The 23563-nt window shown below is 42.9% G+C and overlaps 1 protein-coding gene across 6 annotated transcripts in view; it reads left to right on the top strand.

Annotated features, from left to right (window-relative positions):
* Nucleotides 1-19145, top strand: part of SV2B (synaptic vesicle glycoprotein 2B) — a 180996-nt gene extending 161851 nt beyond the window's left edge. For all 6 annotated transcript variants that reach the window (XM_059180062.1, XM_059180063.1, XM_059180061.1 and 3 more), the window contains exons 10-13: nt 5589-5722; nt 9193-9393; nt 13392-13551; nt 16039-19145. In XM_059180062.1, coding sequence (XP_059036045.1) covers nt 5589-5722; nt 9193-9393; nt 13392-13551; nt 16039-16222 — 679 coding nt within the window. In that variant the 3' untranslated portion in view covers nt 16223-19145. The remainder of the gene's footprint in view (nt 1-5588; nt 5723-9192; nt 9394-13391; nt 13552-16038) is intronic.
* The last annotated feature ends 4418 nt before the right edge of the window (nt 19146-23563 follow it).

The following is a 23563-nucleotide window of genomic DNA, read 5'->3' on the forward strand; positions in this document are numbered from 1 at the left end:
GGTGAGGACACGCTTCCTGATTCATAGACGGCCATCTTTTGCTCTGTGCTCACATGGAGAAATGCAGGAAGGAGCTTTCTGGGGCCCCTTTTATAAGGGCATTAATCCCATGCATGACCTTTATGACCTAACTCCTCCCAATGGCCCTACTTCCTAATACGATCACACTGAGGATTAGGTTACAACCTAACGGATTTTGAGGGGGACACGAACATTCAGTCTGTAGTACATGAGTTCTTTAAACTTCTTTGTAAAAGACAAGTGTCCATGATAATGCTTGAAAATTTCCCGTGTTTTTTTTTTTTAATTAAAATAAACTTTTAATTTTGGAACAGTTTTAGTTTCACAGAAAAATTGCAAAGATTGTGCAGAGAGCTTCTGGTATAGCCTGCACCTTGTTTCTTCTATTATAACATCTTATATGATGAAGGCACATTGATTACATACTAAACCAATATCAGGACATATCAGGAAAGTCCATACTCCACCTGGATTTCTTTTTTTTTTTTTTAAAGGTTTTATTTATTTATTTGAGCGAGACACAGAGAGAGAGGGAACTCAAGCAGGGGGAGTGGTACAGGGAGAAGCAGACTGCCCGGCGACCTGGGAGCCGATGTGAGGCTCGATCCCGGGACCCTGGGATCATGAGCTGAGCTGAAGGCAAATGCTTAATGACTGAGACACCCAGGTGCCCTTCTACTTCTGTTTTTTAAAATATTACTTTGAAATAGTATTGTTTCACTCTTGCTTCTTTGTGTGTCTTATAATTTTTGGTTGAAAGTGAGATATGTAGGATAGTGAAGACCTTTTTAAGAATGGGTACATCTCTTTTGGGAAGCGCTTACAGGGTGTGCGAGTGTTGAGCCAATCTAGTCAGTGTTTGAACTTTTTTGGGGGGGCATAGCTATTATTACTTAGAAATTTGTTGGGACTTCCTTTTGATTGGAGTATAATTTATGACTTTTATATAATAAAATTCACTCTTTTAATAGTATAGTTCTTTGAGGTTGCCAAGGGCATACAGTCAGGTAGCCACCAAAATCCGGATACCATTACTCCCCAGATTTCCTCACGTCACTTTGTGGTCAGTCCTTACTCCACCCCCTGTCCCTGGCAACCAATACTCTTCTCCCTGTGGCATAAATAGTACCCTGTACTATGACGCTTTTTAATCCCAGTTTTTCCACTTAGCATTATGTACTTAGATCTATCCATGTTTTTGCACATTTAACAGTTTGCTTTATGGCAGAATACTCTTCCAGGGTATAAATGTAGTAATGCATTTTATCCACTTACCAGTTGAAGGAAGGATTTTAGCATCTTTAAATTAATGGCTCCTCTAGGATGCTGACAACCATATTTGTATATGAAGTTGTTCTATTTTTTCCTCTTGTAAATTAATAATTGCTTTTCTCTTTATTATATCTCTCTTATCCTCGATTCTATTTTTATAATTCTGCTTAAGATTTTATTCCCAAAGGCTGTACATGGGCTGGGATCTTTGTAAGACAGACTGGATGCGCTCTTGTGATTTCAGCACTTGGGTAGCTTGGAGTGTAAAAGAAAAGGAAGGAACAAGGCCGGGCTTACTGGCAGATTCACTGAGGCATGAGCGTGTATGTTCTTAGAGAGTCTGTTAGATTGACATTGGTACCAATATGTCCATGAATACTTCTTATTCTTCTTGAAATAAAATTTTTCATCATTTGGAGGGGTGCCTGGGTGGCTCAGTGGGTTAAAGCCCCTGCCTTCCGCTCAGGTCATGATCCCAGGGTCCTGGGATCGAGCCCCGCGTCAGGCTCTCTGCTCAGCAGGGAGCCTGCTTCTCCTCCACCGCCCCCCGCCTGCCTCTCAGCCTCCTTGTGATCTTTGTCTGTCAAATAAATTAATTTTTTTTTTCATCATTTGGAGAGGAAAGATGGCCATATCCTAGATCCACTATTTTATTTCTTTTCAGGCAACACAGTTAAGGCACGCCTCACTTATAGAACCATATAGAGCTAGAAAAACCACCTCCTCAATACCCCTACTTTCAAGATTTTTAAATGCCAACCTAGAGAGGAGGAAAGAGCTACCTGAGATCTCTGAAAGTCGGACTCCACTCATCGGTTTACGAAGAGCGGTACCAGAGGTGGGGGAGAGTCCTAATGACGAAACTGGAGAATTTTACAAGTTGCATGGAACATTCACTTTTCTCCTCTCTTTAAGGAAATTAGGTTCAAGCATATATTTTCTGAAGCAAACGATCCTCTTCTTTATGCTCTGCTTTACCTCGGGCTAGGACCTGACACGAGATAATGTGTGAGAGACGAGAATTCCAGTTCTTCACTTGATCTTAGCCAAAGTCTGAGAAGCGATTAGAATTCCAGCTCTCCTCCAAACCATTCTGTTTCATTTTACTGTAGCTGGAAGGCTTATGATAGTAGGATATATGTATGGAAGCTTTGGAGAACTGTACCCTTTGTTTATTTTCTGCCCAACAGGTGATTTAATTTATCTGAAAGAGAGCTCTCTAGTTTTCAAAAAAGGCAATTAAAGGGTGTAGGTAATACACCTCCATGTCTTTACACGTGCTGTTCCCTCTGCCTGGACTGCACTTCCTCTATGTCTTTGCTTGGAAAGCTTCTACTGGTCCTTCAGGATAGATCACTTCATGCTTGTCCCAACTGGATCACAAGTGCCCCCTTTCAAGTGATCTTAGAACATACCTCCATCTTGATGATTATCACACTAAATTTTAATGATCAGTTTTCTTATTTATCTTTCATTAGACCGAGCTTCTTGAGGTTGCCGTCAAGTAAAACACAGTGACCAAACAGATAAAATTTGTTTTAGTTTACCATTCGGTGGACTAACCATTGGGACTAAGGGTAACTGACATAAAGTGTGTGTGTAATAATCCTGCCATAGATTCTGCATTGCCAATGGCTCCTGTTTTCTTACAGGCCAAGTTCTGTAAGACACTTACTCTAACTTTTCTTGCAGACTTTGAACTCTCCTGAATGAAGAAGCTCAGACCAGTTCAGTATATAAATTAGAGATAGGAGATGGTTTATATAAAGATTCATAAAATATGCCTTGGTCCTTTCTCCTTTTATCTCTTTCTTTATAACTTTGGCTTTTTATAACTCACTTGGAGATACATTTTAAGGTCTGCTTACGTCAGGTCCTTTATGATTTATGGCTCTGCTCCCTCACCTACCCGTGGCAGAACATTAAAATATATCTGAGGGCCACATCAGCAACCTTTTGCTATATTAAAGAGAAGGATATATTTAAAAAGGCAAAACCCGAGACAGCCTCCAGGAATAGCTTTCCTGAGTAAACATATCCAGCATACAAATTACATTAATTTTGAAATCAAAGGCATCTTCCTGTAGCACAAGTCTTAGCAATATCCATGGAAATCTGAAGAGTGCCTTTGGAGGCCCCGTTTATAAGTCTGTAGCAAATCTGACCCTACGAAAAATTCTGTAAAATAATTTGGCTTCTCTAGACCAATGGCCCTCACATTTTTGAAATAATCTGGCATCTGCCTCTGGTGGTTCTGGTTCAAGGGGTCTAGGAATATGGGAAACTGCATCTTTCATAACAACCTTTGGTTTTATTCTGATGCAAGTGCTCTTGGGACTTCTCTTTGAGAAGCACTTGATCAGATGTTCTTACTGGGTGGGGGTGTCTTTTTGCAGAAGCTCATGACAGGTGACTCTAGAGTAGGGTCATTAGCAGAATACAGTATAGCATGAAGGGAAAGGAGACCTGGTCACCATCTGTGGTCATGGGCTGAATCATGTGGTGGCTCTGAAGAGGACAATGACCCTTAGCAACCTGTATGGCCTCTATCAAGGTGACTCCCACTGAATTATTGTCTATTGGCTTGTTGCCCACCGCCCCCTCCCCCCGCAATTAGATTTAAGGGCAGGGACCATGTCTTTCCTCTTTGTATGCATAGCCCCTAATACCGTATACCTAAGTTTTGCTGAAGACTGAGTATATACATAAATGAATAGACAAATGAATGAGTTGTAATTCTTCACAAATGGAAACAGATCCAAGGCTTCTAGCTTAAAAGTTTGGCCAAGCTTGGGAAAGGTCCCGCCGAGGATGATGTTAATGTAGGTCAGTATATGGTTTTGAATGTAATATTGTTTTTTCCTATTACGTTCATGTCGGAGTTGGAGCAGACCAGTGGCTCCCAAATGTGCCTGCACCTCATAGTCACTAGGTGCTTCCATCCTCCTTTTGTTTTTCAGTGAAAAGTACTATGTATGCTTGGTATAAAAGGAAATTGAACTTTCCCAGGGCCACACTTCTACCAGTTTCCTGTGTAACTCTTGGGTATATTCTATTCATTTGGAGGCATATGGTACATATACTTTTTTACATGAATGGGCACAGCTTTCATTTTATTTTTTTCAGTTAACAATATACCTTGAAGATTGTTCCATATTAAGGCATTTACCTAAAAACTGTAACAGCCACATGGCAGTTCACCGTGTGGGCATCTCCCTGTCTGTCTATCTACCCACCCATCATCTGCCTAGTGATCAATTCTATTATAAGAAATGTTGCATCGAGCATCTGTGAGTGTATTTCTTTGAATGCATGAGCAAGTATAGATACACTCAGTTCTTAGAGGTGGTATTTCTAGATCAATGCCATTACGCACTCAAAATTTTGCAAAAGTGTTCTCCAAAGAGGCTTCACCAATAGTATTCTACCCTCCGTGTGAATGAAAGTGCTTATTGTTCCAAATCTTTGTTGGAGAAGTTTTTTTTTTTTTTAAAGATTTTATTTATTTATTTGACAAAAATCACAAGTAGGCAGAGCGGCAGGCGGGGCGGGGGGGAGCAGGCTCCCCACTGAGCAGTGAGCCTGATGCAGGGCTTGATCCCAGGACACTGAGACCATGATCTGAGCTGAAGGCAGAGGCTTAACCCACTGAGCCACCCAGGTGCCCCGGGAAAGTTTTTAAAATGAAGATTCTCAGTCCCTCACAAATCTATTGCTTCCAAGCCTACTAGGAGGAGCTGAGGGGCCTGCTTTTTTTAAACAAGATTTTATTTACTTATTAGAGAAAGTGCATGTACAAGCCAGAGTGGGGACAAAGGAAGAGGGAGAAGTAGACTCCCTGCTGAGTAGGGAGCCTTAGGTGGGTCTCCATCCCAGGACCCCAAGATCATGACCTGAGCCAAAGGCAGATGCTTAACCGACTGAGCCATCCAGGAGCCCCAGACCTGTACATTTTTAAAGCTCCTCATAAAATGCCACATGATTGGTATTCTCATTTCACTGTAGCTTGTCCATATCTCAATGAGTCTGAGGCAGAAGGTCCATGACTACATTTGGGAATCACCGGCTGCTGCTTCGTACCCCCTGTGTCTACCCAGATCAGATAAGTTTCCACACTCCCGATCTCCTTCCTCCTCTATAAACACCAGCTAAGGAATAGGGAACTAACCTTGGGAAGTAATGTTTCAGCACCCTTTCATTTGAAGTTCTCCTTTTCCTGCCTTTCTGTGCTTTCCATTTTGGTCTCAAGGCTTCTCTCAGGACCAATCACTCAGGGACTAATGTCTTTCCCACAGGTTCACAAAGATGTACTTTAAACATGTACTCTTCGAGGACACGTTCTTTGACGAGTGCTATTTTGAGGATGTTACATCTACCGATACCTATTTCAAAAACTGCACCATTGAATCAACCGTCTTCTACAACACAGGTGAGAACATGGGCGATATGGGTGCACGGTATCAAGGGTGGACAGGCCTTATATAAAAAGCAAAGTGCTCACGTGCACCTGAATGTTTATAGCAGCAATGTCCACAATAGCCAAACTATGGAGAGAACCTAGATGTCCATCAACAGATGAATGGATAAAGAAGATGTGATATATATATATATATATATATATATATATATATATATATATATCCATATATACAATGGAATACTATGCAGCCATCAAAAGAAATGAAATCTTGCCATTTGCAATGACGTGGATGGAACTAGAGGGTATTATGCTGAGCAAAATAAGTCAGTCAGAGAAAGACAACTATCATATGATCTCCCTGATAAGAGGAAGTGGAGATGCAACGTGGGGGGTTAAGTGGGTAGGAGAAGAATAAATGAAACAAGATGGGATTGGGAGGGAGACAAACCATAAGAGACTCTTAATCTCACAAAACAAACTGAAGTTTTCTGGGGGGAGGGGGCTTGGGAAGGGGGGGTGGGATTATGGACATTGGGGAGGGTTTGTGCTATGGTGAGTGCGGTGAAGTGTGTAAACCTGGCGATTCACAGACCTGTACCCCTGGGGCTAATGATACATTATATGTTTATAAAAATTTTTTTTAAATTAAAAAAAAAAGAAGCAAAGTGCTCAGTCATAAGCTTTAGGAGTAGGAAGGTACACACGGACATGGTTACTGAGCATCAGGTTGGAGAAATGGGTTCTATCCCGAGGCATGGCACGGATTAATTGCACCATCTTTACCAATGTAATTTGCATGTGTTATCATATATGAAGTAGAAACAAAAGTTCTGGGTGAGTGCTCTGATCGCAAGCATCTCCAATGCCCTATGCTGCAGGTCTTTTGTGGGAAGCATTTCGGAAGCCAACATTTTAGGAAGGCGACATTTTACGCATGGAGCGCTTTCTCAAAGACCTCACGTAATTTGAATCTTGCAAAATTCAAGGTTCATGTTCTCACAATAATAAAGGGAGAGGGAAAATTGTATCTTTTCAAGCCTTGTGCATAAAGTGAGATGAGGGGCACCTGGGTGGCTCAGTGGTTTAAGCCTCTGCCTTCAGCTCAGGTCATCGTCTCAGGGTCCTGGGATCGAGCCCCACATCGGGCTCTCTGCTCGGCAGGGAGCCTGCTTCCTCCTCTCTCTCTGCCTGCCTCTCTGCCTGCTTGTGATATCTCTCTCTCTCTCTCTCTCTCTCTCTGTGTGTGTCAAATAAATAAATAATCTTTAAAAAAATAAAAATAAAAATAGAGATGAGAGGCATATTTTCAAATCACACCATTTCAGTCTTCCATGATTAAAAACTTTCACAAAATCCCACCACTCTATCATTCCCCATTACTTTTACTACTCTCATCATAGGTTAATAACATACCAAGGGGAGTTGAGACATAAGGAAACTACCTGAGCTCTACCAGGGGCTTCATCTACATTGTCTCCAGTGAGAAATGTACAATTACTCCCACTTTATAGCTCAAGAAACCCAGGCTTAAGCCCTTGCCCAAGGACACAGCTAGCAAGCTGAGGGAGCGTGAATTCATTCCTGAGCTGTTTGGTTCTGAAGTCTGTGGTCTGTCCACTGAACTCCATGCATTGTGCCAATATTACTGCTTTCTCCTGACCCTCAGCACCATGGCTGATGCAAGAATATCTTTTCCTTCCGTGAGGTCAACCTCAAAATGTTTACTCTCTGGCCTCTAAATAGCCCTCCATTTCTAAGTGATCCATTATGAGAAGTACCTTTGTAATTTTTTTTTTTTTTAGCCCGAACCTAAAAAGGCATATACATTGCCTGTTTGTCATTAAAACTGGATGCATCTTTTAGTTTCTTCTTTCAAGTTTTAACGATGCCTCTTTGCATATGCTCACATGGGGACTTTTGCAAACACCTGTACTCATGAAATGTCAGTGCTGGGAAGTGATGGAGAGAATCAGGTGTACTTTTCTAATTTTATAGGAGGAGGTTACAGAAGGTTAAGGAGGGTTAACTGCAGAGCCAGGTCCCGAAACCCAGATTTTCCGAGAGCTTCCTTAGGCACTCTTTCTGCTTGGACGGTGGGTGTTAGAAGGGGTCAGAAGACTTGGGAACTAGTTCCAAAGCAAATGGTTTATATTTTTTTAAGACTTGATTTTTTTGGAGATGTTTAAGGTTTAAAATAAAATTAGAAAGAAGGTACAGATTTCCATAGAACTCCTGTCCTCCAGCCCTGTCTCCCCCATCATCAACATGCCCTCACAAGAGTGGTGTATTTGTTACCAATGATGAACCTACACTGATACCTCATAATCATCCCAAGTTCAGAGTTTACAGGAAGATTTGCTATTGGTGTTGGACACTTTCTGGGCTTGGACAAATGTATATATATCCACCATTATCATACCATGTAGAGTATTTTCACTGCCCTAAAAATCCTCTATGCTCTCCATATTCATCTCTCCTGCTCCCCACCGTGGAAACTACTGAACAAATGGGTTTTAATTTTATTTTTAATTTAATTAACTCAATTTTAATTTTTAAAAATATTTTATTTGTTTATTTTAGAGCGAGAGGGAGAGAGAGGGAGCACAAGCGTGTGGAGAGAGTGAGAGAGAATCCCAAGCAGACAGTCCCTGGGCATGGAGACTGACATGGAGCTCAATCTCAGGACCCCAAGATCATGACCTGAGCTGAAATCAAGAGTCGGACGCTCAACCAACTGAGCCCCCAGGTGCCCCACAAACGTTTTTCATTTTGAAGAATGTTCGGGTTTCTGCATGGGTTCTGGAATGATTTCACTTCAATCCAGACCCAATTCCTGTGTCTTCTGCTTCCTGTAAGTTGGGTAGCCTCAACTACCCATGGCTCTGCCTTGAGCCATGAATGGCTCAGCCTTGGTGTGGACCCTGGTGTCATCTCATTGATAGAAACAGGATGGTTTGGGGCACCTCAAGGGCTCAGTTGGTTAAGCATCTACCTTTGTCTCAGGTCATGATCCCAGGGTCCTGGGATTGAGACCCACATTGGGCTCCTTGCTCAGCGGAGAACCTGTTTCTCCTTCTCCCACTGCCTGCTGCTCCCTCTGCTTATGCTCTCTTTCTCTTGCTCTCTCTCTCTGTCAAGTGAATAAATAAAATCTTTAAAAAAAAAAAGGAATTAAAAAAGAAAGAAAGAAACAGGATGGTTTCCTGGTTGAAAGACGATGTATTTAGACATGTGTTTCCATGAGCATTCACTTCATTTCCCTTTGCTTATGGGAAGTTGAAACAGTCATTACCTTGTTAGGGTTTTCTTTCTCCATCCATACCTGGCCACACGTCACCGTGACTTTGAGATTGTCTGATTGCCGGAGGCGTGGGGACAGCCTACCCTTGGAAGACGCGTGACTCCATCCCTGCCTCTGCCCCATCTCTCCCCAGCCCCTGTTCACTGTACATGAACCCACGGTATCCTTCTCTCCTCAGACCTCTACAAGCATAAGTTCATCAACTGCCGGTTTATCAACACCACCTTTCTGGCACCGAAGGAGGGCTGCCACATGGACTTTGAGCAGGATAACGACTTCCTGATTTACCTCGTCAGCTTCCTTGGCAGTCTGTCTGTCCTGCCTGGCAACATCATTTCTGCCCTGCTCATGGATAGAGTGGGAAGGCTCAAGATGATCGGTGAGTAGTTAGGGATGCTGCATCTCCTCCAGTAGGTGAGGATCGTGGCTTTCAACATGTTTTAAGGAGAGGATTTTTTCTTTTTCTTAAATAAATCTTGTACTGGAAACCAAACAGGTAAGATAGGATCTGCTGGTGAAGAGCGTAGCAGGCAGGCAAGGCTCCAAAACCCCCAGACTCCACGGATGTAGTCTGAGACCGATGGTCCAGGTCAGGGAATCCTCTTCATTTCCCAACTGAGCGATTCTGGGATAGTCACTCACACTATTAGCACTTCAGTAGGGATGTTAAATATACCCATTCTACCCGCTTTGTAAGATTATTGTAAAAAAATACATTAAATGCTCTTCAGTGAACATTGTTTCATCTGATGGGTTTTTAATAGATTGCATTGCTTATTATGATTTCATGGTGATGACACTTAGGCTTTGGAGGTGCACAGACTCATATCCAAGTCTTATCAGCTCGAGGCTATCTGACTTGGGACATGTTCCTTTACTTCTCCAGGCTTCAGTTTCCATATCTGTACCTGTAATTAGCTGGTCGGGTTTTGTGAGGCTTGAGCATAATGTAGCCAGAGCATCTTATAGTGCTTGGTGCCTGTAGGTTCTCAAAAATGGTAGAAGTTTTCAGGTATGACTTGCTTCACTGCATCAGGATTCACAGAAGTTTGCTTCAGAAACACATGCTATGCATGGAAAATAAAAAAAACAAAACATATACACCCAGGGCCAGGGAAAATATATATTGGAATATATTAATTGTAAGGCCAGCATGGGGACGAGAACAACACACTGATACACATGCCGTGAAGGGTCTGTTCTGGGATGTAGCCGATCAGGAAAATTAATACCAACTCCCTAGCAGGGAAGCTCAAAGGGGAATAAAATAAATCACATAGTCGTTTTGTCAGAGTAGAGCAAATTAATCAGAGCTCGGCAAAGGGAGCTCTTGCCAATGTAGGGCTCGTGGAGTATTATTATTGTAAAAGTAGCATGAATATTTAGAAAGGGGAGCACAAGAAATGCTGTATGTTGTGAGGTTGGCATCACAGTCACAGACAGAACTCTCTCCTGGGTCAGAGGTGAGGCCCTGGTTAGACCTGAAGCCCCTGAAGGAAGGGCAGCGTTGACTCAGTCCTCAATGCCTGAGTTTTTCAGCCCACGTATACCCTGTGCAAGACCAGCAGCTCCGACTTAGGTAGCCATCTCTGCCAACGTTTGCTTTATGAGTCTGCACACCTTCCTTTCCTTCTCTGAGCTTCTGTTTCCAATTATGAAAGTAATACCAACCTTTGCTCAAATGTGATAAGGTGTGTGAGAGTAGATGGGTGATGTTTCTGCCATTCTGCCCCTGACCTTTCCAGCCCCAGGTTGAACAGCGAATACGGTGGTTGAGCCCTGGGGGGTAGCCTGGGACATCCTTGGGGAGGCAGGGTCTATGAGGGGTGGGGTGGATGCCCATGTGCAGGGGTGTAGCCTGCCCCCTGGAACAGCCTCATAATCCCCCATGGAGGCAGAGTTTAGGCTGGGCAGGGGGAGGGGGCAGGACAGCCGGAGAGCAGACACCCCCTTTACAGCCACAGCAGCCTGTCTTGACATGAATGTATCCCAGATCAGAACTGATTTCTGTCACGTTCCCCAAACTGGACATCTGGAACTACTATTTCTCATTCTTTGTAGCCTACTCTTTTATTAATGTCTGTATTTTGGTTCTGAGCTGCACTATTAAAAGCACAGACAGTTCTTCCTTCTTTAGTAGAAGGTCTAGCACAAGGCGGACCAACGGTGATATTCTTAGTACGCGGCTCATACTAGATGTTCAATAAATATCTCAATGGGATGTAGGTGACCTGTTTTGAAATAGTCTTTCCACGAATGAAAAGAACTATTTCCTCAGACAAATTCCTCTTGGATCTGCCGGGCCATAAAATGTACTCTGCTGTGCTATTTCCAGAGTAGAAGTCATGTCTTGTTAACAACAAAGTAGAAGTTTTCCTGATGAGGCTGTTCTCATTTATTCACTGGATAAGCGGTAATATATGCAGGGCTTGTTCTCTGCCAGGCTGTGTGTGGCACACAATGAGAAGGCAGCAGTAACGGAGACAGACGGCATCCTCATGCTCACCTATTGGGAGAGACAGACATAAACTAGAAATTTCATTGAACAAACACTTATAAAGCACGGATTATAGGTCAGGCTTCCTGCCAAGCATTTTGTAAATATTAATATATTTAACACTCTATAACCCGGTGAGGTAGGTACTATTTCTTGTCAACATTTTACAGAGAGGGAAAGTGAGGCAGCATAGGGAGTTTAGGAGGCTTGCTCAAGGTCACACAGGGGAAGATGTTGGGATTTGAACTCTGGCCTCTCCATCACAAGGGAAATGAGAGTTAACAGAGGGGAAGTACAGTGGGTCACAGGGCTCTATAGTAGGATTACCTAATGTAGTTGAGAGGTCAGTTGTCTGACTGTCACTTGATTTATTCGATGGTAAGGTTTTGTATTCAGTAAACTTTTGTCAACATTTATTGTAAGCTAGACACCATGGTTGGGCGATTTGAGGGAAGTGTGCATTTAGGTGATATAGGTCCCAAGGCCCTTGTGGCCCCATAGATATTTGTCTCCTTCTTAGCTGTTTGGAAAGATGTTACCAGGTGACCTGCTCACAGCCCTGCCCCCTCCCAGAATCAGCAGAATTCAGGGGACAGTTACCATGTCCCAGCTCCCCAGCAGAGTTTGACATCAGTGTTGGCAACTCCAGGTCCGAGATTCTAGCCGAAGGCGTCCCCACCAGGGGGGTCCTTGTGGGTGAGGCCAAGCCACCAACATGGCTTCCTGTCAACGGGACCCCCAGGGTCCTGATGCCTGGGAAGGACCGTTGGTTTGTTTCCCACTGGGTGTTTGGAAAGCTAATTTCTTTGTTTCTTTCTTCTGACTATTCCCACTGCATTTCCAGCCATAGTCCTGGTCCACACGCTGCATCCATTCCACATTCCCCAACCTCTTCTGGGCTGGATGGAATGGATTTGGGCAGCATTTGACATGGCCTTCTTCCAGTGAGAACTTTTATCATGAGCTGCATCAGTCAGAGTGCTGGTGGGAGAAAGAATCTACCTTGGATAGTGCTAATGAAGAGACTTTATGCATGGGATATGGCTTTTAGAGTCAGGGGGTGGGGGTGCAGAGGCACCCAGATGCTAGTGAAACTGGCAGCAGGTACTGTCTCTAGGATTGCAGGGAGAAGATAGCACTCACAGCCCAAGGAGAGCTGGAACCATGGAGGCAGAGGCTCCCTGAAGGAACTATAGTCCCCATCAGGGGGAGGGGATGTAGCCATTGCCAAAAAAGGGCTTATAAATAGGCTGGGAATTGGGAAGAAATACTCCAGTCCCTAACTGCTCCCAGCTGACAAGGGAGCCACAGGTATGCAGTCCCTGGGGGGTTAGCTTCTCAGGGCACAGGGCAAGGCTGAGAAGGTAGATCAGATGTCTGGGGTGGGGATGGGATAAATGGGGAATCAACAGCAGGGCCTTCAGGTTTTCTTCTGCAGCTCATTTACAGTTCTGTTCTCAATAGCGTGTAAGCTCCATGAGGATTTTTTGATATTGATATATTTCTGGCACCCAGTACAATGTCTGGGACATAACAGATTCTCAAGGAATGCCTCCTCAGCCTCTTCCCCAGTAATTCTGGGCTGGGCAGCACCACAGAGTGAGGATTTCAAAATCCTTCCCAGGAGGCTAACCCTGGTGACATGATCCATGCAGAAGACTCTAATCCCATGGTTGGAGGGCCATGTGGGGAGCTGAGCTTTCTCCTTATAGAAATGGGCCTGTGACTTGAGGGAACCTGTTACTTCAGGTGCATCTGTGAAGATGGGAGTGGGTGACAGTCTTATCTAAGACATGCGCTTCATGTTTTTTTTTGTTTGTTTTTTGTTTTTTATTTTTTGTTTTGTTTTGTTTTTTCCTGCCCTCGTCCTGCTCCTGTAGGTGGCTCTATGCTGATCTCGGCAGTCTGCTGCTTCTTCCTGTTTTTTGGCAACAGCGAGTCTGCGATGATTGGCTGGCAGTGCCTGTTCTGTGGGACCAGCATTGCCGCATGGAATGCTCTGGATGTGATCACGGTGGAGCTGTATCCCACCAATCAGAGGTCAGTTCTTCCCTGGGGTTCCCTCTGGGGCTTGTTCGGACTTCTTTGGCCAGAAATCTACCCATTCCAACACCTTCCCCCACAGCCACCTTGGTCTTCTGGTGTTTCACGGACAAAGCAAACACCTCTTTGATGGTTGAGTTTCTCCTGCACGGGGGTTGGCATAGGTACGGAGGTGAGCAGGCTAAAGCCTGATGGGGTGGGGAGAGGGTCTAGATACAAAGGACAAGTATAAACCATGTTTGGGAGAGAGGAATGAGGGCGACACCATAGGTATCATGCACTCCGAAGAGAGGTGATAACAGGCCTCTAATGGGAGAGAGGGCAAAAAGGTGAAGAACTAGATAAGCAAAGGGTGGCGGAGAGAGAAGGGCAGATAAAGGTGGGGATGATGCCTGATGGTCTAGGGCATTTGCAGAGAATGTGGTAGGAATGCCCAGCATTTACTTCTATTTTTGTGCAAGCCATATGGGAAGAGGCTTGGTTGAAAGGCATAGGGTCAAAGCCATTATGCAGCAGTTATCCCTCCTTATGGAGAGGGAGCTGTAAATTTTAAGGATGGCAGGTTAAGTGGCCCTATGGTCAAAAGGCATTTGGAGTGATGTGGAAGGCAGGTAAATGAAATTCTGCAAAAAAATCTTAATGATATTCCCCCAATTGGTGACAGAGGTATTAGAATATGGAGAGCTATGGCAAAGCACAGCATTCCATATTTGGAGCCCCTCTCCCCTGAACCAAGAGCTTCTAAGTTTTACAAAAAATAAGAGGAGGAAAATTATCATTATTTCCATTGTATATGCTTTTACATCTAGGAAACTTGAGACAATTAACAAAAGAGACTGTTAGAAACACTAAAATAATTTGATACGGTGGTCAATAATAAAACTAACTTAACATATGGGATTTAAAAATGTATCTAAAAATGTAAAAGTAAAATTGAATTCCATTTAGTAATAGCAGAAATCCTAAACTATTTAGGATTATAAGAATATAAGGAATAATAAGAAAAATGAAACACTTATGTGAAGAAAACCATAAAGCTTTACTGAAAGATGAAACAGAAATCTTATATATATGTCAAGATATACTTTACGAAATTCTAAGAAGATTTATTCTCACACAAATTTCAAATCTTTTGTTTTTTTTCTAACTTCAATGAATCCATTCAGAATTCAGTGAGATTTTTTTCCTTCCCTCTGGAAACTTGGGGCAACTTTGGGAATTTCATGTAGAGAAATACACATGTGAAAATACCCAAGAAAGTTCTGAAAACAAAAAGATTGGGATTGGGGGCTAGTTATATATAAAGTGATTAAAAATGTAAAAAAAATTAATGTACAAAAATGTAAACACATTCTTAGTAAACCTGTGATATCAAAAAGAAATATTTTGCTTCAGTTGAAGAGAGCTGGTGGTGAGAGTATAGTCTCTGTATACAGATGGAGTCAAGAAAGGACAGATGACGGGGTGCCTGGGTGGCTCAGTGGGTTAAGCCTCTGCCTTCGGCTCAGGTCATGATCCCAGGGTCCTGGGATCAAACCCCATATCGGGCTCTCTGCCTAGCAGGGAGCCTGCTTCCCTTCCTCTCTCTCTGCCCGCCTCTCTGCCTACTTGTGATCTCTGTCTGTCAAATAAATAAATAAAATCTTTAAAAAAAAAAAAAAAAAGAAAGGACAGATGATTAGTAGCAGTTACCACCGAGGGGACACCTGGCTGGCTTAGTCAGTAGAATATGTGACTCTTGATCACTGGAGTGGTGAGTTTGAGTCCCATGTTGGAGGTAGAGATTTCTAAAAAAAAAATAAATGAACTTTAAAAAAAAATAGTAGTTGCTCCTCAGAAGTGTAATTGGGGGATAATAGTTAGGATTAGTCTTTCCCATGGGTGACAGAAATCTCAAATAACGACAGCCTTGGGAAGGTAGGCATTTCCTTTTTGTCTCCTGTAGAAGTCCAGAGCAGGTACTACAGACTCTTTTCATCTTGTTGCTTGCCCTTTCATGAGCTCTGCCATGGGCTAAGATGAGACCATCTACATTTTTGGAAGCAGGATGGAAGGAAGAAAAATGGAAGAGAAGAGAGCAAATTTCCTTGACATCTCTCAAGGAAATTTCTTAGGAGCTGCCATTTGCACTTACATCCCATTGGCTAAAAACAGTCACACGGCCAGACTCTGAAGCAAGGGAATCTGGGAAATGTAGTCTACATTTGAAAAGAAAAAGAAACAAGTGTGAAGGAAATACTCCAGAATGTGAATAGTGGTGATTGTCTTTCAGTGGTGGGATTCTATATCTTTGCATCTTTATGTTATTCTGTATTTTCAAATTTGATTAAAATGAGAATGTTTGACTTTTATGTTTAGGGACAGAAGTCTCCTCCCACATCTTCACTATACATTCCCTCACAACAAGGGAAAGGACCCAGTCCTATTCATCCAAGGAGGTCAGGTTCATCTTTTAGAATGATTTACTTTCTCCTTCTTTTACAGGGCGACAGCCTTTGGCATCCTTAATGGATTATGCAAATTTGGTGCCATCCTGGGAAACACCATCTTTTCTTCTTTTGTTGGGATAACCAAAGTGGTCCCCATTCTTCTGGCTGCTGCGTCTCTTGTTGGGGGTGGCCTGATTGCTCTTCGGCTGCCAGAGACCCGAGAACAGGTCCTGATGTGAACAATCTCTGGGGAAAGAAGATGTTGGAAGACCCTTATCCAGGAACCTTGAATGCACCCATGCTTCCTGTCTATCACTGTCCAGAGGACACTGTCCAGAGGACACAGGAGGCGAAGTTGATTTTGTGACTCCTAGTTTAGGACCCATCAATATGTTTGTAACTCAGGTGACTGATTTGGGGGTGTCCTGAATCACCTTCAGAATCCCAGAGCGGTGTTCTTGGCTTTGGGTCTCCCCAGCCCAAAGCAGGGGAAGAAGGATCACAACTTCTAGTGGGTGCACACGCTGAGCAAGGAGTGTGTATTCCCCCTACCGAGGTGAAAGGACTTATTTGCATTTCAAAATGAATTTGAGGGTGAGAAACATTTAAGTTCCTCCTCCATTTATGGAGTTCCTCAGAGCCTGGTGACCTAACAAACTGACTCGCCAAGAAATTAGAGTCATAAATATTGGGCTTGAACTACAGGATACTTATATTTTTGCATTTAAAGGTATCACTGAGCCTATGTTCCATTTGAAAATTGGCACAATGGCATTGAAGATACTCTAATATAGAAAACCAAATATTTGAGCAATATCTATAGAAATCTGCTCTGCCCTCAACCAAGTGTCCTAAGTTTTCCATGACAATTAGTTGGTAAATTTAAGGATGCTATTTATTCCTGTTTTGATCTATTTAAAGAAACATAATGTGATAGGTATTCTGTAAACTAACTTTGTACATAACTATATCTGGGTTTAATTTGCAGAAATGGTACCTGCAAATATTTGCCAGTGTTTTAGCCATATTTTGGGAGGAGCTGCTGTTTGGGGTCCTAGGAAATTGGGTCTGATTGAATGAAATGCAAGCACAATATCTTATAGCCATTTAACTTGCTGTCAGGAGGATGCACTTTGCAAACTCACATTGTACAGTTCATTTAAACCAGGCACTTTTCTTCGTGTAGGTGGAGTAGTTACTTTTCTCTCTTACACAGATCACTTGTGAATCAAGCTCACCACCGTGGATACCAGCATTAGATGTTGCTGCTCCCCCAGAAACAATAGAAGGATTCTGGGTCTCTGGGGTTCTCTTTATAGGCAAGAATAAAACACAGTGGACAAGATGAGTGATTGAGGAAGGGATGGGGAAGTGTAGCCACAGTTCTCCAAAGTGTACATTCTTTCTATTTCTTTTAGCTGTGAAATGTGATCTGTATTTGTTATCCTGGTCAGTTCCCATGAGAAGTCTATGCTATGTGTCTTGGTTCAGGACTTTTGAAAACAGATGTCATTGGCATGGAAATTAGGGCATGTACTGGATGTCAAGTATGTTTCTCTTCAGTGCTCCAAGTAAATTCTTTTCTGAGATGTTTGGAACATGAGTTGGGGTGGGTGCTGTGGGGTGGGGAACCCAGGAAAAGTGCTTCGGGAAGGGTCAGCAACAGGCTGAAGTCTTGACAGCACAGAAAAGGAAGGTTTCATGCACCGGAATGATCTAGAATGGAAGGACAGTGGGCTCTGAGCTCTTGTCCCTGAAGGTTGGACTGGCTGAGGCCAAGTGAGCATCAGTTTGTAAGAACTCATGCTTCAAGCTGGTTTGCAGAGTTCTCAGCGCTGTCAAGGGCCACACATTCCCTACGCAACATATCCAAAAACTGACGCGAGATAATGATGACCCCATGGAGTATTTTCTTGTCCTTGGGGAAACACTTTGGTCCCAGGACAGCTTCAGGCCCCCTTGTGGTTGTTTTCTGGAGTAACGGGTATACAGGAGGAAAGAGTAAATATTACACCTTACCACCTTGGATCTGAGATCAGTTTTAATGGTTAAAATGTTGACTTTGCTTCTCTTGTCTCCTACCTCTTTATTCACTTTTTTTCTTTACAGGGAAGGAAGACATGTCAGCTCTGATTTGACACCCAGATCCCCGTAAATACATAAATATACTATTGTGTATTAACGTTTCTCTCAGTGTTTTATAGGAGTTATGTAACATAAAGGCTGCATCAGTAATGAGAAGCCCAATGTAACACAGCTGTAACAGACTTTCCGTATTCTGGCCATATGAAATACAGTGGCTTGGTTCGTTCAAGGGAAGTGTGTAAACAGAGATGGCCACGTTCCTTGTAACGTTCTTTTTCAATGGGATGATACCATTTAATGAGCAGCTACCATGGAGGAAATGTACAAAGCAGTTAGAGTCTGCATTTGTCGTGAAGAGGAATCTTGTAAATCTCATGTCCGATTAATTTTTGAGTGTTGAGGTGGCTGCTGTAATTGGGGGGTCGATTCCATTTGGTTTTCAAGCTCTAACTTCTGCGTGACCTTTATGGCTCCTTAAACCGACCACCTAACCAACCAAGGGCAGTTTCGATCTCATCCATCATATCGGCCTTTGTAAAGGGTGCAGCCAGACTCTGCGGCCTTTCCCCGTCCGTGAAGGATTGCCTGACGCTGGTATACCTGGCCATTTCTTAAATGCTGTCATGCCTGCTGAGATCAATGTTTCTTTAAAAATAGTCTCCGTGGCAAGTCGTTGGGGGATAACGTACAGCATTCCTGGCCAGGCACTTCTTTTTCATTTCATGTTCCACCCTGAGAGACTCCCGATGGCATCCTTATGGCGTGGAAGATTGAGGTTCTCCTTCGTAAGGCAAAGCTATTCACAGTTCATGATGTATTTTATGATGCCCATTTGGGGAGCCGTTACTTTTAACAGCCTCAACTGTGTTGTATCATCTCTTGATGCTAATTTCTGACCTTCTGTTTTATTGGACATAATTAGTGAAAGCGGTGTGCCTGTTTGTGAAGTTTATCGCACATGCACTTGAGGTCATGTGACAAATAACCACATTCCCAGGGTCCCCCTGCTACCTTGTATTAGCTCAGTAAAAGTAATAATAAAAATAATTATAAACAAACCTTTAAGAACTGAGGCTAGAGGTTATTTCCAGACGCTAAGGTGTCTTCTGGATTCCTAAGTGGATTGGATCGGTTGGGGTTGACATGTAGAAAACCATTTCTTTCACCTTATTTTGCATAGGGGGACCTTGAGAGAGCAAATGATGATACGACCAAGGAGACGCGTATCACTGGGAGCGGGTTACAAGGCCTGCAGTGATGCTGTCTCTATGATTCTGGAGTAAACTCTCAGTCCGAGATCTCCTAACTGCAGGACCTCCCATTGAGTCTCTGAGAGACGGGACGAACACACAAACATTTATCCTCCATTCCCAGAGGCCATTCATAGACAACTCACTTGATTGTCTCACCCGGAAAAAGGGGAAGGATCATCGTATGAAAAGATTGGTATTTATTAATTCATCTAGTCACTGATTCATTCATGTATTCAGTAAATCCTTACTGAGCCCATATCGTGTGCCAGGCTCCATGCTAAGCCTGGGATCCACTGGTGAAAACCACGGTCATAGTCCTGCCTCCTGCTTCCATCTACTTACGGCAAGTGGGCAGGATGGTTATTAAGTTGGCAATAAAAACAGTGTGCGATGATCTTATCGTCGGAAAAATATACCTTCTGCTTGTAAGAAGGTTCTCATTTCCCTGTGAGCCAACTGTGGATTTCTGAATCTCACTGTTTTCTTTCCTGTTTCTCTTTTCCTCCAAGAGTGTACTCATTTCTTCTCTTCATAAACCAGGTAAAGGAAAAGACACCTGCACTCGTTTTCTCCAGAAAGTACTCAGTTTTTACTTCACTGACTTTGCAGAGGGTTGTACGTGGAAGAAGGGCTGAGGGCCTGGAACGCAAGCAGGGCGTTGAGCAGCAAGCAAGACTCTCCGTAGTCCCAGGAAAGGGGTGTCCACTTTCACGGTTGGCTCATCTAGGGGGCATCTGAACCAACACTGACCCAATCTTTAGGGTTTGGTTGGGATTAGGTTGGATAACATATGGCTGAAGACCTCAACCAGCAGGTTTACAGTACATTCATAATAAGTTAAAGTTTTATTTCTCTCCCATATTAAGGAAATCTGGAGGAAAGAAAGCCATAGCTAGTACGGCTGCTTTGTGATTGGATTCTTGGGAACAGACTCCTGCCTTTAGGCTTCCTCAATTTTTAGTGCGCTTTTTCCATGAGGCTGCCTCAGGGACCGGGATGGCAATTTTCCTGCTGGTCCTCATATCCACAGTTCAGGCAGGAAGCAAAAGAAAGGACACAGGGCAAAGGGGTGGCACCTCCCAGCTAAGCCCTCTTTTCTTGAAACTGTCCTCTTAGACCTTCCTTCCAGTTCCTGCCATATGTATATCATCGACCTTAAATGAATGGAAAATATGTCATTAACCTGGGAAGGTTACCATCCTTCCTCCAAATCGAGGATCCTAGCCTTAAGGGAGGAGGAGAGAAACGATAAGGTAGCTGATGCTTCTTGAATTTTAGTGTATATCAGAATCAGCTGGAGGGGCATTCAGACTCACACTGCTGGGCTCCACCCCAGCTGGGGTGAGAACAGAGAACACGCGTTCTAACAACTCCCCGGTGATGTGGATGGTGTCCGTCCTTGGGCCATATTTTGAGCAGCATTGACAGCCTGCCAATTTGATTTGTTGGGGAAGCTTTAGTACCCTGATCACTTAAATCCAGCCCAAACAGAAAGTCACAAAAGCTAGCAGTTCATGAAAAATGATCGCCATCTTCCTAAAGTTCAGAGACAGTCAACCAGTGGCAGTGCATCAGTAACTGAAGAACATCAATAAAACTACCCCTTTCCTTAGAAACTGCTTGGTTTCACTCAGGCCTTGAACTGACAGGCCCATGTCTCTTTGTAGGCCTCTAATAATTCCCTAGGGTCACCAGAGGGTGGACATAGTTTCACCTGGGGCTGATGAGCTTTTTTACCTGTTTCCACGATGTAATGATTTTTACAGATGTAAATATATTTGTGGCATATTATAATCCATTAGACCTTATATTGATTCTCTTTGCTACTCAAAGCTTTCTCCAATCTAGGGGTGCACGGGAAGTAATAAAGACCTAGGTGTGACCCTGACCTGCTGATGATCAATTGGAACTTGGTTTGGAAATGTTTCTTGAAAAAGGTGAAGAGATTTCTCCTCTAAGTGAGAGAAAGGCAGAGTGGGATAAATTTCTTTACTTCGACCTCATTCAACATGTATTTACAGAATGGGTCCCCTGGGTCTTATGGTCACAAATCTCTATCTTTAAGTGGTCCCTCTTCCTTCACCCCTTCCAATGTCTTGTGCTTCTGTGATTCGGTGTGCTGTGTTCAGACATAGGCTTAGGAATATTTTGGAAATAAATCCTTTGGCATTTGAGGCAAGCCTAAAGCACATTTTATTTAATTTGCAGAAGTATGGGGAGGAAATTTATATGCATGGTTTTGGTGACAGCAATGAAGTTCCTAAAAAGATTAATGATGACATGAAACAGAGACTAGAGCTATCCACAAAGGTTAACTGAAGAAATAAAAGTTATGTCATTGCGAATTACAAAATGAAGAGGGGCTCTCCCTAGTAGGATTGTTAGTACACATTCTGGAAATTTTGAGCCACGAGCTGAGTCCCTGTCACCTCATCGGAAACACATACTTAGCTGTCCGTGCACCTCTGGTTCTGCTGGCTTAAATGATTTTTAAAATTTCAGAGATGATAAATATTTATTCCTTCAGAAAAGGACTGTCCTCTACCCAAGTTAATGTGACTGCCACATTTGATAATTTTGCTGTGCCAGGGGTGTGGGTGCGTCTGTTAGATCAGCGACTGTCACTCAACCCCCTGACCCATTCTCCACTTTTTATATACAATATATAATCTCAGTTATTCCGATTTCTCAAAATCAGCCTGTGTGATTTCATTAGGACACGAACAAAAGACCCATAAAAATGTCTTACAGGGAACTCAGACTTTGAGCTATCTCACAAAAGACTGATTTCAAAAATACTCAGAAAAACAAGTAGTAAGCTAAAGATGGACACATTAGAAGTGACTCTTATTTATTAATGTGTTTCTCCCAAAAAATTACAAAAAGATTCCATCAATCTCAAAAATACTTGAAAGTGATCAAACTGAACTTTAAAACGTGTTTTATGATACAGCCTTCTTTTCAGAGCTGTCAGTTTGAGTCAAGAAACCCAAGGTAAACAAATGTTTGGAGTGGATCACTGATCCTGATCTGGGGGTCTTCATACTAATGATTTTCATAGGGACAATTTACAAAAACCTACAGTCTACCTATTTTACAGTGGAAAAAATCTATAAACCAAATATTTTTTTAAAGATGAATTTATTTATTTATTTGGGAGAGAGAGAGAGAGAGAGAGAGAACATGAGTGGGGGGGCAGAAGGAGAGAGAGAGAGAGAGAGAGTCCCAAGCAGACTCCATACTGAGCACAGACCCAGACTTGGGGCTCGACCTCACAACCCCGAGATCATGACCTGAGCAGAAACCAAGAGTCAAAGGCTCAACCGAATGCATCACCCAGGTACCCCAAAGATTTGCAAACAATATAGATTCTCCATTGCTGAGATGCGTGTTAGAACTCAGGCTGTCGCGAGTGAAGCGTAAAAAGGGTATTGATGTGTATCTAAAACATTTAACACATTATTTTGAAAGATAGCTCTCAACATTTAAAGTTACATTTTGGGGAAGGCATTGGCGGTATATGGGGACATATAGAGGGAGAGGTATTGGTGACATATGAAAATTAAAAACATACCCCTCACAGTATCTAGATATGAAAACTCTGACTGCTTAATGTACGTGCCATGGAGCTATTTTCCTATAAGGGATGACATCTAAAAGATATTTTAAAATGTATACGTGTGAAACTCTGATCAAGTAGTTAAACACAGATTTGTCAATTCTGCTACATTTCAAATGGGGTCAAACATTAAAGTAGCTGATCTGTCCATTTCTGGCCTCAGGAATGGAGGAGTATATAAGGTTATTCTTCTGCATGAGGTTTGGCCCCAGCTTTTTGTTCCATCTGAATCCAAAAGGTCCCCAAACCTGAAGGATGAAGGGAGTGTCTGTATCTTTTGTTATCCCTTCTCTGTTCTTGATGTGATGGGTGACGCACATACAGCGGGCTGAGGTATTAGGAAGTTTCCTGCTGCATCTTTCCATACAGATTTGTGCTTATGAATCCCTTTTCCATTTCAAAGTAGTAGGTTATATTTGGAAAGTCCAAGCCCCAAAGAACAATAATGCAGGATTAAGACTTTTTATTCCCTGCTGGGGTAGAGGGGCCTGAGAGACACGCCATTTTGGGGGAGAGGTCAAAATACTCAGATGTGAGTGACTCTGTGGTCTTCCTGGATGTTTAGCCAGTGGTTTTGAATCTTTTCTATAGCCGTTGCTACAACTGTGGCTATTTCAGTCCCT

This window comes from Mustela lutreola, chromosome 7, assembly GCF_030435805.1.
Source record: "Mustela lutreola isolate mMusLut2 chromosome 7, mMusLut2.pri, whole genome shotgun sequence".
In the NCBI taxonomy this organism is placed as follows: domain Eukaryota; kingdom Metazoa; phylum Chordata; class Mammalia; order Carnivora; family Mustelidae; genus Mustela; species Mustela lutreola.